General features: G+C 31.0%; 2 protein-coding genes and 1 pseudogene across 2 annotated transcripts; 2 read left to right on the top strand and 1 right to left on the bottom strand.

Moving 5' to 3' along the window:
• The first annotated feature begins 3,241 nt into the window (after window positions 1-3,241).
• Window positions 3,242-4,269, top strand: LOC106314469 (annotated as a pseudogene).
• Window positions 4,270-6,629: 2,360 nt separating this feature from the next.
• LOC106316496 (transcription factor bHLH92-like) lies at window positions 6,630-10,747 on the top strand. The gene is given in 4 exon segments (XM_013754395.1): window positions 6,630-7,009; window positions 7,166-7,179; window positions 7,181-7,445; window positions 10,380-10,747. Coding segments are annotated over 4 exon segments (729 nt in total). The 5' UTR covers window positions 6,630-6,661; the 3' UTR covers window positions 10,482-10,747.
• Window positions 10,748-12,907: 2,160 nt separating this feature from the next.
• LOC106316497 (transcriptional regulator TAC1-like) lies at window positions 12,908-13,587 on the bottom strand. Its single transcript, XM_013754396.1, has one exon. The coding sequence runs from the start codon at window positions 13,443-13,445 to the stop codon at window positions 13,035-13,037; it is 411 nt and encodes a 136-aa protein (XP_013609850.1). The 5' UTR covers window positions 13,446-13,587; the 3' UTR covers window positions 12,908-13,034.
• Window positions 13,588-16,573: the final 2,986 nt, after the last annotated feature.

The following is a 16,573-nucleotide window of genomic DNA, read 5'->3' as shown; positions in this document are numbered from 1 at the left end:
CAGGATAGCTTGTAATACTAGGATCTAGAGTAGTTGGAAAACCACGAGAGTGTGACTAATTGCTTGAACCTAGAATCATAGGACAATTGAGAGGCACGAGAGTGCAATCAATTAACGGAACCCGAATCCTGCTGGATTAGATACTTAGACGCATACTAGCGTTGGTCTAGGAATCTAGTTGAACATAATCGATCAGATCGATAACGCTTACCTAAGACAGCGTCGATCGACGCTCATACCGTAGCATCGATCGACGCTCATACCGTAGCATCGATCGACGCTCATACCGTAGCATCGATCGACGCTCATACCGTAGCATCGATCGACGCTCATACCGTAGCATCGATCGACGCTCATACCGTAGCATCGATCGACGCTCATACCGTAGCATCGATCGACGCTCATACCGTAGCATCGATCGACGCTCATACCGTAGCATCGATCGACGCTCATACCGTAGCATCGATCGACGCTCATACCGTAGCATCGATCGACGCTCATACCGTAGCATCGATCGACGCTCATACCATAGCATCGATCGATGCTCGATCCATGTTTACATGCCAGTGCTGAAACACTGAACTTAGTCAATAGATTAGACTCACAGTGAGAGTTGGTTGTCTTTTGCATTAGATATCGAGTTCTAGAATCAATCCTTAGCATTTATAGATTAGAGTTCTAATAACATGAATGAAACCTTAAGTCTAGTAACAATCCTTCCATCAAACAAACTCTCAGTCTCATAAGAACAACTACCTTGTTCGCCCTGAAATTTATTATATTTATTGTTTTAACACCTATTAGCCTAGCTTAATAATATACTACAACTCTCTGTGGATTCAATCCCTAAGTACTATAACTCGGCCTTTTATTTGAGAGAGTATAAATCACTCCTTAGAGTAATTTGAGTGATATCAATATTTGAAAAACTAGTTTATGTTTAAACTTTAAACTTTAGCCGCATTACTTTGGAATACCTCGTAAAGCGCTGGTCTCAGAGGCTTGTAACAATGGAGCTTGGGCTATGCGAAACAGAGGTAGAAGAGTTGTTGAGGCAGCTTACTTAAAGATTGAGAATGCTCAGAAACCAGACGTCTAGGGGTCAGGACGTCATGCTATTGAAACACAACGACTATAAGGACTTTTTCTTTTCCCAAAGAACCTGGGATCAGATTAGAACAAGAGGACCGAAAGTTAGGTGGCACTCGCTTGTCTGGTTTACACAAGGTGTTCCACGTCTGTCATTCATAGTCTGGCTTGCTTTTAGAGATAGACTTTCAACTAGAATTCGTAAGCGGAGTTGGGGAATCACTCAAGGTTGTATGCTTTGTGGGGAGAGAGAAAAGTAGGGATCACATCTTCTTTGCATGCCCTTTCACTTTCACTATCTGGACAACACTCACTGTCAATTTATTGGGATCTTCAGCATCACCAGATTGGGTGATAATAGTAACATTTATGTTGAGGCAGAGACGCAATAAGCTGGATAGTATTCTTTTGAGGATGATTTTTCAAACTTCTATTTATCTTATCTGGAAGGAGCGTAACTCAAAAAGGCATCAAGGGGTTTGGTTGAGCACTGATACAATGATTAGGTGCATAGACAAATCCATTCGAAATAGGATCTCGTTTCTGAAGTACACTGGGAATCACAAATTTGCAAGCCTGATAAGAAGATGGCTAGAAGTTTTTACAAGACAATAGCTTTTTTATTTGAACATAAAATAGATCCTCTGTTTTGATGATACAATAGTCCTTTAGCTACTCAAGTTCTTTCTGTAAATATCATCTATTCTTTGATTAATCAAAAAAAATTATGTTTTAAAATTTGGAAAATAATAACTAGCTATGTGAACTACGGCCACTATATGCTAGATATTTAGACTAAACTAATATATACCTAGCTACATAAATTATATGTTATACATGACAACATTCCCAAATTAGATGTTATGTAATTAATATCATAAGCTTAATTACATTAATTGGAAATGACTTCGTTTGACTGGCCGTCTAGTCAATTAAAATCTGACCCACACAACCCATTCAAAATCTAATTGACCCAATTTCTTCAACTCCATATCCTCTTTGTCTATGTATTTTCGTGAAAAGCAGACACCAAAATCAAGCTAAATCAAAGTTGAGGTACGCCTTTGCACAACGCGAAACAAGTAACAATCGTTGAGACCAGTTCACAATGTTACACATCCAAAAAAAAGACATTAATAATTAAAAAAAATGTGAAATACCTGAGACTTGAAATATTTTAAGACATCCAAAGATACAAAAGACATGTTCTTGAAACATAGTACATGATCACTTTGCTTCTCGATTTTGGTTAATAACACGCAATTTCACTAACTTCCTTGCTTTCTCACAATTTTGAATCCAAACCCTAATTTCTATGTTTTCCCCTTTTCTCGCGACAAAAGAGACGACCTCTCCACTTCTTTCTAAGTTTCTTCTTGGGCCAACATTGAAAATTTGAGGCCCATACTTTTTCTGTATATTGGAGTGGGTTAGGTCAGTTAATATTTTTATTTGGGTCGAGTGGATATGATTTTAATCGATCAAACGGTCAAAGTGAAGGGGTTAAATTCTCGGATGTCCATATCAATGTCTCTGATTATAAAAATTAAGCTATAACATCATTAAATTGAGGGATGTTACCATACATAACATGCATTTTGTATAGTTAGGTTACAATAGTTTGATCTGCATGGATAACAATGTCGTGGCCAATACTTTAAGTAGCTATCAATCATTTTTATTATAAAGTTAACATTTCATAATTATTAAAAAGATAGAGATCAAAACAATGATTTAACACTAATCCAATCAAACAACAACTATTAATATTGTAATCCAATCAAACACATAACTTAGCACGGATTTTCTTTTTTCAAAAACAAAATCTGGTTTATACAATGAAGGAATTAATCTGAATTTATAACCAGGTTTAAAATAAAAATTAAGTTTTTAAAATTAGATTGGTAAAAATAAACCAAAAGTAATCCAGTATATGTGTTATTTAGGTTGAAGTATAAACAAATTTCCAAGGAGAGATGTCAGCGATTCAGAAGAAGACTTTCTTGCTTCCATTAGCAGAATGAGAGTTTAACTTTTCATTTATTTTTGAAGAAATCGTTAAGTGGGTTAATGTCAAACAAGGTTATTGGTCTCATAGGTCAACATCATTAGGACTGCTTGAGGGGTGTTTGTAATCACATGCACTCAGATTATGGTTTTCGCATCAGGACCTACAACAGGAGGCCCCATGATTGTTGTGTACATGGACCTAAGCCACTCGATCAGAACCCACATATATTATCACTTGTTAATACTGTCTTACTACGACAAATCATGCGGATTTTACAAGAAGTTAGAAAAGAGGTAATGTGATTGGTGTACTGCTCTCGATTTTTCACATGTCCTCTTTACCAAATTTGAGCAGCGGAACTGAGGTACGCGGTGGAAATATTTGGTGGATTTCTTTTAGAGATACATTTGAATCCAAACAATTTAAAAATGTTTAATATAAGAATGTGACATGTTCTTTGCGTTTCTTTAGAAGTTGTGACCACTAAAGATATTAGAATATCTTAGAGATACATTTGAATCTGAGCAATTTAAAAAATGTTGCATATATGAACGTGACTATGTTCTTTGTGTTTCTTTAGAAGTTGTGACCACTAAAGATATTAGAATATGTGGGGTTTTGTTCCATTGTATCGCTTAGAAGGAAGAACGATATAGAAGTGAGAACAAATTGGTGAAGGCGGAACTTATATATGGCTGTCACTAATAAAACATGTCTTTTGTTCTTCTTTCATGTCATCGATGAAAAAAATCAAAAACCGAATGCTGGTTCAGCATTATTCATGCAGTTCATTACTTGACATCAGTATGGAAAAGGGGTATTAAGGAAAAGGATTACAACAGTTGCTTGAAAATCACCGCAAATCTCATCTGGTTTCGATCAAGAAACTGCTTCTTCAATTATAGCATGTCTTACAGTTAACTGAGCGAAAGAGTGTTAAACTAGAGGTGTTATTAGATGGTTATATGATGGTTTGATCCGGTTTACTTCATGGTTCAGATATATAACCAAGAAGATTCATCGTATTTTAGGTTGACTCCAAACTTCTCGCTTTACCCTCGGTTCATGTTCTATCTATGAAGATCACAATTTTTGATGTTTTTAAGAATTTCCCAGATTACACTAGTGTTTTCTGTTTAATGTTACACCGAATCTTCTATGGTATTTAGCATGGGCATCCTGATATCCATTCGGCTTCAAATCAAGTTTTTGGATTTTCTGATTTCGTCTCTTAAGCCCCATTTAGATTTCATGTGTAAGGCCCATGCACACTAGCAGTCCAAAGTAGCCAGTGTTCTTCTTTCATCATGCAAGGCACTCATCCACTAATGTAATCTTCGAAATCTATTTCTGGCCTTTGAAGTCGTGTAATAGGCTATGTACTCAAATCGTTCTAGTGTATGATTGATGTAGCCTTTTGGCTTCGCTCTTGATTTACAAATATGGGTCACGTTTGACACTCTCAGTCACATAACTAACAGTCTCATAAATCAGAGATAACCCCATAACTTGGAGTGAAGGAAGGCCTTTGTTCAAATACAATACAGACACGATGGCGTGTATGGATTCTCAATTAAGTTGGTTAAGCATAAATCCAACTGCTCAAGTTGGTAAAAAAAGTGTATTTCTACCATTGTCATTTACCTAAGTTTACGAATTGGTTTAACGTAAATCTCTACACAAGAGCTTGTTGACCATAGCAGAGTCGTACTAGTAGGGCTATTACATAGTATGCATGAGCCATGACCTTCATATGAATCTCACTGAAACTTCAGTAGAACAGATTTGAAATTTCATGGTTTGTGGCATATGGTAGTGTCTGTTTAAAGGTTTAAAATAGGATTGGGCACGAATACTCGTTACTTGCTTTATACCCGCTACTTGACCCGTATTCGCCTTGTTTTTTCAAGTACTCGTTGTTGTCAAGTCAAGTATCAAGTCATTGAGTTTTGCTACTTGCAAGTACAAGGCAAGTAACAAGTATCACAAAAAAGTTACGACTCGCCTTGATATTACTCGTTACTTGTTTTACGATTAAAAAAATGATAACTAAACCATAAAAACTAAAGCTCTAAACAAATATTTCTTTGTTGTAAAAAGTAAACAATACTTTCTTATAGAATTCCATCTTCTTCTTTTTTTTTATATTAGGTGAAAATATTTTATTTAGAATAATTCTCGTGTTTTTACCAAGTCGAGTAAATAAAACAAACTTTCATAACCTTCTCTCGTTAAATATTACTCCCTCCGTTTCTAATTGTAAGTAGTTTTGCTTAAAAGCACGAATATTTAGAAAATTGTTATTTAAAAGAATATATCATTTAACCAATTAATTCAACCAATTATTAAAAACCTAACATTATTTCATTACACAATATCCAATAAATGAAAAAGATGCATTGAAATATGTAAACTACTTATATTGTGAAACAAACTCTTTTTGCTAAAACTACTTACATTTAGAAACGGATGGAGTATCTATCAAGTAATTTTTAGAAACTTGGAAATATATCCAAGTAATTAATAAATACTTGTAAGTATCAAGTAATCAAACAAGGCAAGTAACTTACAAGTAAGATATTTTTGGACAAGTACTCAAAATAACAAGTATTCGTTTTCGATAAAGACAAGCCAAGTATCAAGTATACGTAAAAAAACAAGTATCCCTCTTGCACCCACCCCTGGTTTAAAAGAGTTCATATGCGTATCATCCATCGCATTTGATTGGTAGAATGAGAGGATGTGGAAAATTCATTAACCGTGAACAGTTATGGTGTTACATGATTAATAATCTTTCCCTCTTTGTCCTAAACGATGTTAAGTGCCTGATCGACACCTGTTAGAAGTAACACCAAACACTTTTTAAGAAAGAGCAAAGACGGTCGGCAGTAGGGTTATTTTTTCTTTTTGGCTTTCTTATTGTTCTCAATTCAGTTTATTAGCACTTTCACACATCAACGGTAGCCAAAGCATTCCCAGCATTCCCCTTTTTGGTGGAACGCTGTTAGTAAGGATCATCAGCCATAAATATTCATTAGTAGAGGTAGGGTCCGAGACATATTTCTTTATTAGACAAGAAAAGGGTTCGCGTAAAGGGAATTGGAGAAAAGCATTCCAATACAATTTAGAGAGGAAAAAAAAACACTTTGTTACTTTCTTTGAATAAAAATAGAGAAATGATAGCTCCTCCTGAAATAAACGAATCGAATTTTATAGTCAAGTCGTTCACACACGGGAACTTTTCTGTCCTATTCAAACGTAAAGACACGTCAAAAGAAATATTGTTGCCAAGATACCTCACTTGACTTTCAATGGGCCTATGGCTATCTGTTTCCTACGTCGATTGACTTTGTCTAGAATTATCCTCATACGTCACCAATATAAACAAGAAAGTTGGAACGATGCATTGACCATGTGCTGAATATGGTTCTCCCATGTGTTAAATCAACAATGGCCCAACCCCACGTGTTTAAATAATAACATATATATAAACCACACACGAAACGCACAACATCAAACCACAACTCGAGATCCTTAAAGCAGTGAGAAAGTGAGAGAAAGATGGATACCTTCTTTCTAGATTCCATTTGGGAAGAAGAAGACATATTCTGGGATCTGATCGCCGGTGATGTCTCCGGCAACGCTGACAATACCGTAAGTGTACTAAACAGAAGCGCTTTTAGGTCATACGTGAGGGACACGGAGCAGACGATGGTATCTTCTTCATCGTCGGTGAACGTGAACAAGAGAATGTTGAATCTTTTGAGAAAGATTTGGGAGGAGAACAAAAATGCGTTAGCGCCGGAGAAGGAGAGATGCCGACAACATATGATGAAAGAGAGGACGAGAAGAATGAAACAAAAACAGAGTTACTTAGCTCTGCATTCTCTATTACCATTTGCCACTAAGGTACATCGCTTAATTTTGTATATTAAATTCAAATGAAGCTTATTTTTCTCAATGATTTTTTCTTATATTTTGATTCTTAACGACTTCGAGTAACTAATCATTATAATTATTATTAATCTACATTAATTAATATATAACTGTGAAAAATTGTTTCAGAATGACAAAAATTCGAAAAGCGGTCGATCAAATTGGGAAATTAGACGAATATAAGAAAGAACTGGAGAGAAGAATGAATGTGTTGGAGGCAAAATCAGCAACGGATCATGATAAAATGACTGGAACAAAGATTAGGTTTAGTCTACAAGAACCCTTGTCTGGGATCGATTCAATGGTAGAAATTCTTCAATGTCTTAAATCAATGGGGACAAAACTCAAAACGGTCCAAGCCAATTTCTCTCCTCACGAATTCTCTGCAACCATGAACATTGAGACTCAGGTATATGTCCATTTCATTTTTTTCCAGGTTTTTGGACTATCTTACGTATTAAAACAGAAGTCATAACCTTGATTCATGTGTGATTTTTTTAAAAATGGCCCTAATGGACTTATTCATAGAAAATCATGTTACATTTAATATCTAATCTTATCATTTAAATTTTGGATCTACCAGAATTTTTTATTGGGCTATCAATAACTGGATTTAAACTTATTTTAAAAATTAAACAAAAACTAAATGTTTAATTATTTACTCGATAATATAAATCTATGAAGCGAAATGTTTAATTTTAAAAAAACTTTCTAAATTTGTGAATGTACAATATCTTTGAGTATGACAATAAAACAATATTTTACTAATCTTTATATATATAGTTACGATTTTAATAATGAAATAATAATCCGAAAATATATATATAGAAGAAGATACAAATACATGTGAAAGTTTAAAACAATTTATTCAATAAAAAAATATACCGTAAACTTATTATGTTTTAAAAATTGATAGACTCATATATTATAATATATATCAATTTAGAATTGAAAAGAAAATATTTATATAAAAATAAATGAAAACAAAAATCTGCGCGGTTGCGCGGATCGAGATCTAGTTATTATTATTATTGATATTGAGATTTTGGAGATCTCTACATTTTCCCTGTTATACTTTTCTAATTGAGCTAGTAGCCTTAAATAATATTTAGATTTGTACGATTACAAAACATATAGAAACCAAAAATATCCTGCGATTAGGTATAATTCAGTTCACGTTTCTATCGCTATGATATACATGTACACCACCGTATATAGTGCTTGTATATTAATAGTTACTAGAGCCTGATAGCGGATATGAATTTTCAGTTTTTAATTATTTATTTTATTAAATGATGTATTTGTAATATTCGTTCATATTATATTCATTAAGTAAATAATTTTTTTTGCATCTTAAACTATCTATTTTCTTATGAATGTGTCATATCATATAAAAATATAAAAAAATGAGTATAGAGTTAATTAGATAATTTTAAAAACATAAATTTTTCTTTCGTGTGCGATATCATATAAATAATGACCCGCCCAGTTAACAAAAATCATGATTATTTTATGTGTATTTTTTTTTATTTTGACCATTTTCTTAAAACTATATTAAATTTTACATATTTTAATTATAATATTTTTAATATCCTTACCTTTTTATTTGAAATGCAACTCAATTTTTTTTTAACAATTATAACAAAATATTTTAAAAATATTTTTAGAATTTTTTTGAAAAATATGAATATTACATTTTAAATTAAAATTATCCTAAAATATGATAAGTTTTGATGTAAACGAAAACTCAAATTATGTCAAAAATAATGATATTCAATGATAATAACAATTTTAATTGATTATTTTTAAATTCTTAAATATTTTTTGAATAAATAATTATTTTTAAATTTAATCAACTGAAAATAATATCCGTACAATTGTGTGAGTCAAATTCTAGTTTTATTGATGCATGTTATATATTAGTGCTGCATGTTTTAGGTAATATTTTAATGATGCACATTTTTAAAAATCTCCATTATTAAAATTATGCACGTAAGGATAACTCATGAGTTTTTTTGGTTGATTAAATGACATTATGTCCAAATTTATTTAAGGATATTTCATTAAGGTAACTGAAAAAAACAAACAATAAAATAGGAAGTTTAAATTCATTTAAGCATATTTCATTAATGTAACTGAAAAGACAAGTAATAAATTATGTAATTTTATTTGTTTTATGATATTTCATAAATGCAACTGAAAAAGACAAACAAACAAAAAATAGAATTTAATTAATGAAGTAAGAACATTTTTAAATGGGTATTTCTATTTTAATAATATAGATGTGAAAATTTGCTTTGTAGGTTGAAGTGACGGTAGTCTAAGAAAATATCAGAAAAAGATCTTCAATTAAATAGTAAGTTGCCTAGTTATAAATATTGTGAAGCCAATACTACTAAGAGTGTGATTGGTTAATTTTGGAGCAACCCAGGGTAATTGAATTAGAGTAAATAGGTAGAAAGTTGCCGTAGTAACAAATATAAAATAAAATAAAAATCAAACATAATTTGTTTTACACTGTAAAAATAGCGAGGAAAGAAAGTGACATATATACCTCTTGCCAAATAGTGATGAGAATAAATGAGATAAAAATCACTTCCACCTCATTGGTAGAATATAGGTTAAACTGAGAGGAAAAAAATTATCGCTAACACATTCTCGCTCAAAGTGATTTTCAATCGTACCCTAAATTTATTAGTGGTTGATATTTTAGAACTACTAAATTCCTTCCAAAATTAAATCATATCCTACATTACTATCGACTCATCAGACTATACATACATAGATGATATGAAATATATTTAGTACACTTCTAATTCAAAAAGTGAAAATTAATATTCATCAAATAACGCATAATGACTCCAAGAAAACCGTAAATTATTTAACCTTTATAGGTGAAGTTTCAGAAAATATTAATAACATATCGCTTTATGATCTTGTCTTTTCTTCTTTTTGATAAAACATATTGTTTTCAATACTATCTATAATAACAATCCAACAAAAGAAGAAGAAAAGCTTATGCAACGCTGATTAATACCACTATTATATAAACACATATAATGGAAGGAGTTCAGAAAAAAAATATTTCCTCTATTCCTAAAAGAAGGATTAAAAAATCGGTTTCCACAAATATAGGTTTTCAAAAAAATTAAAATACTTTTAATAATTAATATTAATAAGTTGTACATTTTTAAGAAACATTAAATGAAAATATTAAATTAATTAGCAGCATGGTTGATAATTATAGGAAAATATATAGTGAATAAACAATACATTTTAATTGTTATACTTTTAATATGCAGCAAGAAATTTATAACTAAACAAAGATAAAATATTTTGGCAGATACGAGGAGAGGAGGTGGAAGAGAGAGTGGAGAGAAGACTCCAAGAAACTGAATGGAAGCTCCTCGTTCTCCCAGAAGCTTCGCGTATCGAAGACTACTGAGTTCCTTTTGTATTGACTTTCTGCTTTGTCGAAAAGAAAAGTAACAATATTCTTTTTTTTTAAATAAATTCTATCGGGTATCCGTTCGGCCCCAAAATAAATGTATTTAGTGCTACAAAATAAATTAGTCTGAAAATATACCACACTATCTGATCCAAATTTAAATATCTTTAAACTATTGCCAGGAGATCAACCGATCGTTTGTAACGATCGGTTCTCTACTTTTAAGTTTTGTTTCTATTGTATGATTCAGTCTGAATCAGTGAACCACCCATTTACAATATCAATATCTATTTAAAATGTTGTAACATAAAATTGTAAATAATTTGGTATTACTACAAATACTAACTATTATGTTCGTCTTCAACTTAATGATATATCTAATCATCTTTAACATTTGCACCAAAAAAAATGATATATCTAATCTATTAATTTAGGATCTTAGTTTTTATCTACCGTACAAAAATCTTTATTAGACCATTAATTAAAAAGTTAACTAAATATCCTAAATTTACTCATATATGATATTTTCCAAACAGAAACAAATAAACAATATACATCTAAACAATAACATTCCTAAGAAAATCCAAATATATTTTCATTATGCTATTTTCTTATTGTTTATCATATTTAATCTACCAAATTTTATATATATTTTAGTAATTAATTTTAAAATTAAATAGTACACCCCAATTATTTTTGAAATTATCATATTAACTTTTTTTTAAACAAAATAAATAATAATTTATTGGTTGTAAATTTTTATGTTTGATTTTCATAATAAAACTAAAAACACAAACTGAAATATAATATACTAAAATAAAATAATATTCTAAAATATAATATTAAATAATTTAATTTGGTCACATACAAAAATTTCGAGAATAAAAATTTTTAAGCAAAAATTAATAAATTTGTAATAATTCATGTAAAACTAATGTTTACAATTAAGCTATTAATATGATGTTGCATTTTTAAATAAATTAACAAAATAAATGATTAATATATGATTAGTACAATTTCATCAAAAAAAAAGAAATTCAACAAATATAAAATTTCCAAAATAATAATATATATTTAAAATTGATATTATATATTTCTTTATAACTTATTTTATAGTTTAAATATTATTTTAAAAATAAACATATATCTGCACGTACGTGCGGGTTCAAATCTAGTCTATTCTATTAAAATAGAATTCATGACTTCTTCCATGTATGATTTTTTTAATTTGGACTATTCTTTAAAAATTTTATTAAATGTATTTTACTGATTAAATTTTAAAAATATTTTGAAATTTAAAAGATAACTGATTAAAAGCTTTGTATGAAAATAAAATAGACTAGTCTAAAAGGATATGGTGGTGAATTCATGACATGCGAACATATATCCGCACATATGTGCAGATTCAAAATATTACTGATTAAATTTTAAAAATATTTCAAACATTATTTGTATATAAATTTTAGAGGATAATTTTTTTTTTTTGCCATAGGACCCCTAACCGTGTTGAACCGGCCCTACATGGGTGCGATTATTTCGGTAATCAGAAATTATAGGAAGTGTAATTTTTAAAAACAATATAAAAATTAAAATATCACATTTTACGTAGTTATCAATCAATCAAATATTATCCTATTACAAAAATATTTTAATCATACAACAAAATATATAGTGTATCATATAAGGCAAAACCCTATACCCTAAAAACTAAACCCTACATGTTTTTCAATCTTAAACCCTAAATATATAATATATTAGTAAATTATAGTATTAAGAAATTGTTATTAATGTTAATGTATGGTTTCAAAGTGATAATATAAAATTGAAAAAAACAACTGGATTAGATCGAATTAAAACTGTATATCCAAACCATAAATGTAGCATAAACCCTAAATAATACCAAATACTATGAATATGTTTAGAATATACATCAAAATTAATAATATGATTTCAAACAAGAATTCGAAAGCATAATAATCTAGCAAGTTTTGATTAGGAGAACAACATGATTTAAACTTGTGATAATTAAAACTAGTCTAGTTAAGCTAATCTTGTATAAGCCATGTAAGCAAGTTTCTATAGCCGGCTGTTATATGGAATTAAATCATATTTGACTCATCATATATGTCATCTTAGATATGTTACATTTTAGTTAATTAAGTTATAACGTTTTCACCTAATCTTGTTCTCGATTAATAATATGATTAGTTTTTGTTTAAAATTTTCCGTAGCAAAGAGTTTTATATCAAAAGACAAAAATCACTACGCTGGTATTTGTAGTATATAGTTCGATCATTTTGTTGTGGGGTAGATCTGATCTTTTTCAGCAAACTAATATTTGTGACATACAATTTAAAGATTAAAGATGTAATATATCTCAATGATTGATCACAAAACATGCATAATTAGATAACTCCCAAAAATATCTTACCTTGACATATAATGAACTCCTCATATGCTCCCTAGCTTACATATATATATATCAACCCAGAAAACCATATAATAATCCAAAAAGGTATTACACAAATATTGATGTAGTGGTTGATGATCTCATAAGCCAAGACGTAGCTCCAAATCGATTTCATCTCCTTCAACGACCACGTTTTCTCTCCTTGTAACCATCGAGCCGATTCGTAAGCTCAAGTTCGTGGTCGCCCTCAACACGACGGATTCAACTTGCTCGTAGCCTCCACGATCAGATGATGCCACGTGGAAACATCTTCGAGCACTGGAGAGTGCTACGTCAGCGTCGTTTTGCTGCATGGCAGCCTTGTTGAGACGGTCACGTCGATGGATGTTCATGTGACCACCCAAAGCTTGTGCGTTCGTGAAACCTCTTTTGCAGAAAGTGCACTCGTACATTCGCCTCGTCACGGTGGACGATGTAGTAAGATGATGAAGAACGGCCCCGCTTTCTGATGATGTGGACGACGATGATCTATCACACTCCATATTTTGCATATGTTGCTTCAGTCGGCAGAGAGATATTTCTGAAGAAATGTTGAAACCCTAAAGCTAGGATCTTGAGGCAAGTTTAAAGATGAAAGAGCAGTCAAATGTGTTGGGTACATATAAAGATGGTTATATATATATAGAGATAATTATACTTTTGGTGTTCTATTTTTATGTTTGGTAGACATGATTTGGCTTTTCCTATCATGGTATATTAATGTACAGTATCCAAAAATGTATATATCAGTTTTATAACTTTATCGATTTCTTTTCGTAACTATTACCGTATATGGTTGTTTTCCTCTCATGCAAATATTATTAGCAAGATTATATAACGTATCCTATGATAGATTATTAACTTGCCAATAATAGCAAGTTTATATAGCTAATTCCAAGAAGCAAAGCAGTGTGATAGCATTAGCAATGTGATTAGCCAGTATTTCATCATAATTTTAAAAAATATTGCTACGAAGCTAGCTAGGAGTTTACCGCTCGAACCTTCTTTGGAGAGATCGATGAAATATGCAGCCAAAACAGATCGGACTCATCTCGAGCGAGGGTGTGTAGCCAGTTAAAAGGCAACACATTATATTAGAACACCTGGACCACATCCCAAAATCAGTTGCCTAATACAATAGAAGTGACGGTATTCCTTGAAAATTCGAATTCAAGGGAAAACTGAGTTTATGCTTTGTTTCAAATCAAAATACCACTAGACGACCATTGCAACACTTCCAGGTGAATAAGACTATCAGTGTGCAATGAATTATGGTACTCCATATAATTCTCTAGTAAATCACTAATCACACAAAAAATATTTTGTTACTTGCGATTTAGCAATTAGCTTAAACTTGTTATCTTCTGGTTAGCAAACCAAATATTTACCTATTTACCACAAAAAACAACATTTACTTTCGCTTCTATTAGGTTTGTTTACAATACTCGTACAAAAAAATTACGAGCATGAAAGCATGGAAAGAGACATAACGAAAGATTTGATTAGAAATCACATAAAACCTAAATAAGTCAATCTTCAGATTAATCCAAATAGCTGGAATCCAAATAAACCTCAACTAAACTCTCCAATTAGTCCGCATAGTTACGAAAAGATGACAATTAAAAGGCAAGGGAGTGGTTTGAAATCAGTCGTATTTGTTTTTTTATTTATAAGCATTCCTTTTGTGTTTGTCTTGTAATAGCCCAACGTTTTATAGCAATTTGATCGGTACAAGACCAAATATGAATTTAAGACAGACTACTTTTTTTACTACAAAAAAAATCACTAGGGTTGATTTACAAAAAGGAAAACGTGTATAGAGATTGAAACGCGTTATGATACTTCTAAAATATATCAAAGATAAAAAAAATGTTACAGAATTATTCAATACATAGTAGTTTAATTAATTATATACATGTTGCCAAAAAAAAATTTAATTATATACCATATTTCTTAATTGGACAGCTACGCAAAAGACAAGCTGGAGACGAGTCATTATTTGATAGCAACTCGGGTACTTTGATTCGCTTAAGTACTACCCCAGACCCGGATTTAAATTCCGGCTGGTGGATACTGATTATATTTCTTTTTATCCTTTGATGCCGTCATACTGAGATCTTAATTTTACGTTTTTACCAGGAGTACACACGTTAAAAACGATAGAGCTTGCACTTTTTTATCCTAAAGGTGGCTTCATTTACATATATAGTTCTCGCTCATTCAGCCACTTATCATCCGTTTGAGGCTAGTGAGTTATACATTATCAACAAGATCAAAAGATAGGTGGAAATTTTGGCTAAAGGGTTCGGATACAAAGCACAAAGACAATATACGTACTTTGACTTTTCTCCAAGTTTTAAGTGTGTCTCATCTGCCTGCCACAAGAGCTAAACCAATATTTCTTGCCATACAACGATGTAATCATCTGTCTACTTCAACAGGTTTTAAAGGGACTACTCGTAGTTTGGATCACTGAATCTAGCAAGATAATTAGTGAAATTATCAAGAAGAGAAGGAAAATTCGGCTGCGTATAAAAACAAAGCCTGAGCTAGGGCGACTGGCCATAGGAAGGACCGGGTCCATTTAGCTTACTGGGCACAAAGCCTGAGCAGTAGTATAATCTGAATGGACATGTTGTCTAGTGATGATGTTTAACCATATGGGCACATGGCTTTAAAGGAACATATAGCCTCAATGGATTTATTGTCTTGTGTGGTGTTGTTTTTTTCTTTTCAGGTGAGTTTGAAGAAATTCAAGAATAGTTCTCGGTGTGGTGTTGTGTTTTTGGATTACTTGATTTTCATTATGTCATTTCTTTTTAAGACTTGATAACGTTGTTTAAAGAGTTTTCTATTTGTTTTAATACGGTTTTATAAGATTTTTTATTGGATCCTTAGCAATTTATATTGATCTTTTAAATATTTTTCAGGTAAAGACAATATGATTAATATGTCATCTTTGTTAAGTAATAGACGGGTGTGACAGCTGTACTCAAAACTCACTATTATGAAAGACACAAAATAAAAAACTAATTCCGAATTAAGTAGACATAATATCCCAAAAAGACATTCTAAAGAGTTATATATAAACATTCTAAACAATAATACATGTTAAATTAACAATTATACATGTCTAATACCTATTTATCTAATCTATTAAGAACTAAAAATGTATATTCAACATAAATAATGAATTATCATAATAAATAAATAATATATATATAAAAAATGATAATTCACTATTATTGTTATATATCTACATCGATTCTAACCCATCAAGATATATATATTTATAAACAATTAAAACAAATGACAATGTAAAACAATCACGAAACTGATTCATTTTAACTATAAAATTATATTAAATATTGTTAGGTGGTTACAATATATACAATCAATCATGTATGAAAATTTTGAACAATATAAAAAGTTAAATAAAATATCCGTACGGAGGCACATGGGTCAGAATCTAATTACTACTTAAGCACGTATTATTAGGCCTTATTAAGCTTTTATTAAGTCCTTTTAACTTATATTTTGTAATGATAAGCATACATGTTACAAAACAAAAATTGAACTTTATTGAATCAACTCAAAAATGTATTAGGTGTTTCTGCCTATAGATGCAAAAAAATAATTT

The sequence above is a fragment of the Brassica oleracea genome, chromosome C9 (assembly GCF_000695525.1).
Source record: "Brassica oleracea var. oleracea cultivar TO1000 chromosome C9, BOL, whole genome shotgun sequence".
NCBI classification, from domain to species: domain Eukaryota; kingdom Viridiplantae; phylum Streptophyta; class Magnoliopsida; order Brassicales; family Brassicaceae; genus Brassica; species Brassica oleracea.
Note: the sequence above shows the minus strand (reverse complement) of the source record. Positions and strands in the feature narration are given on the sequence as shown.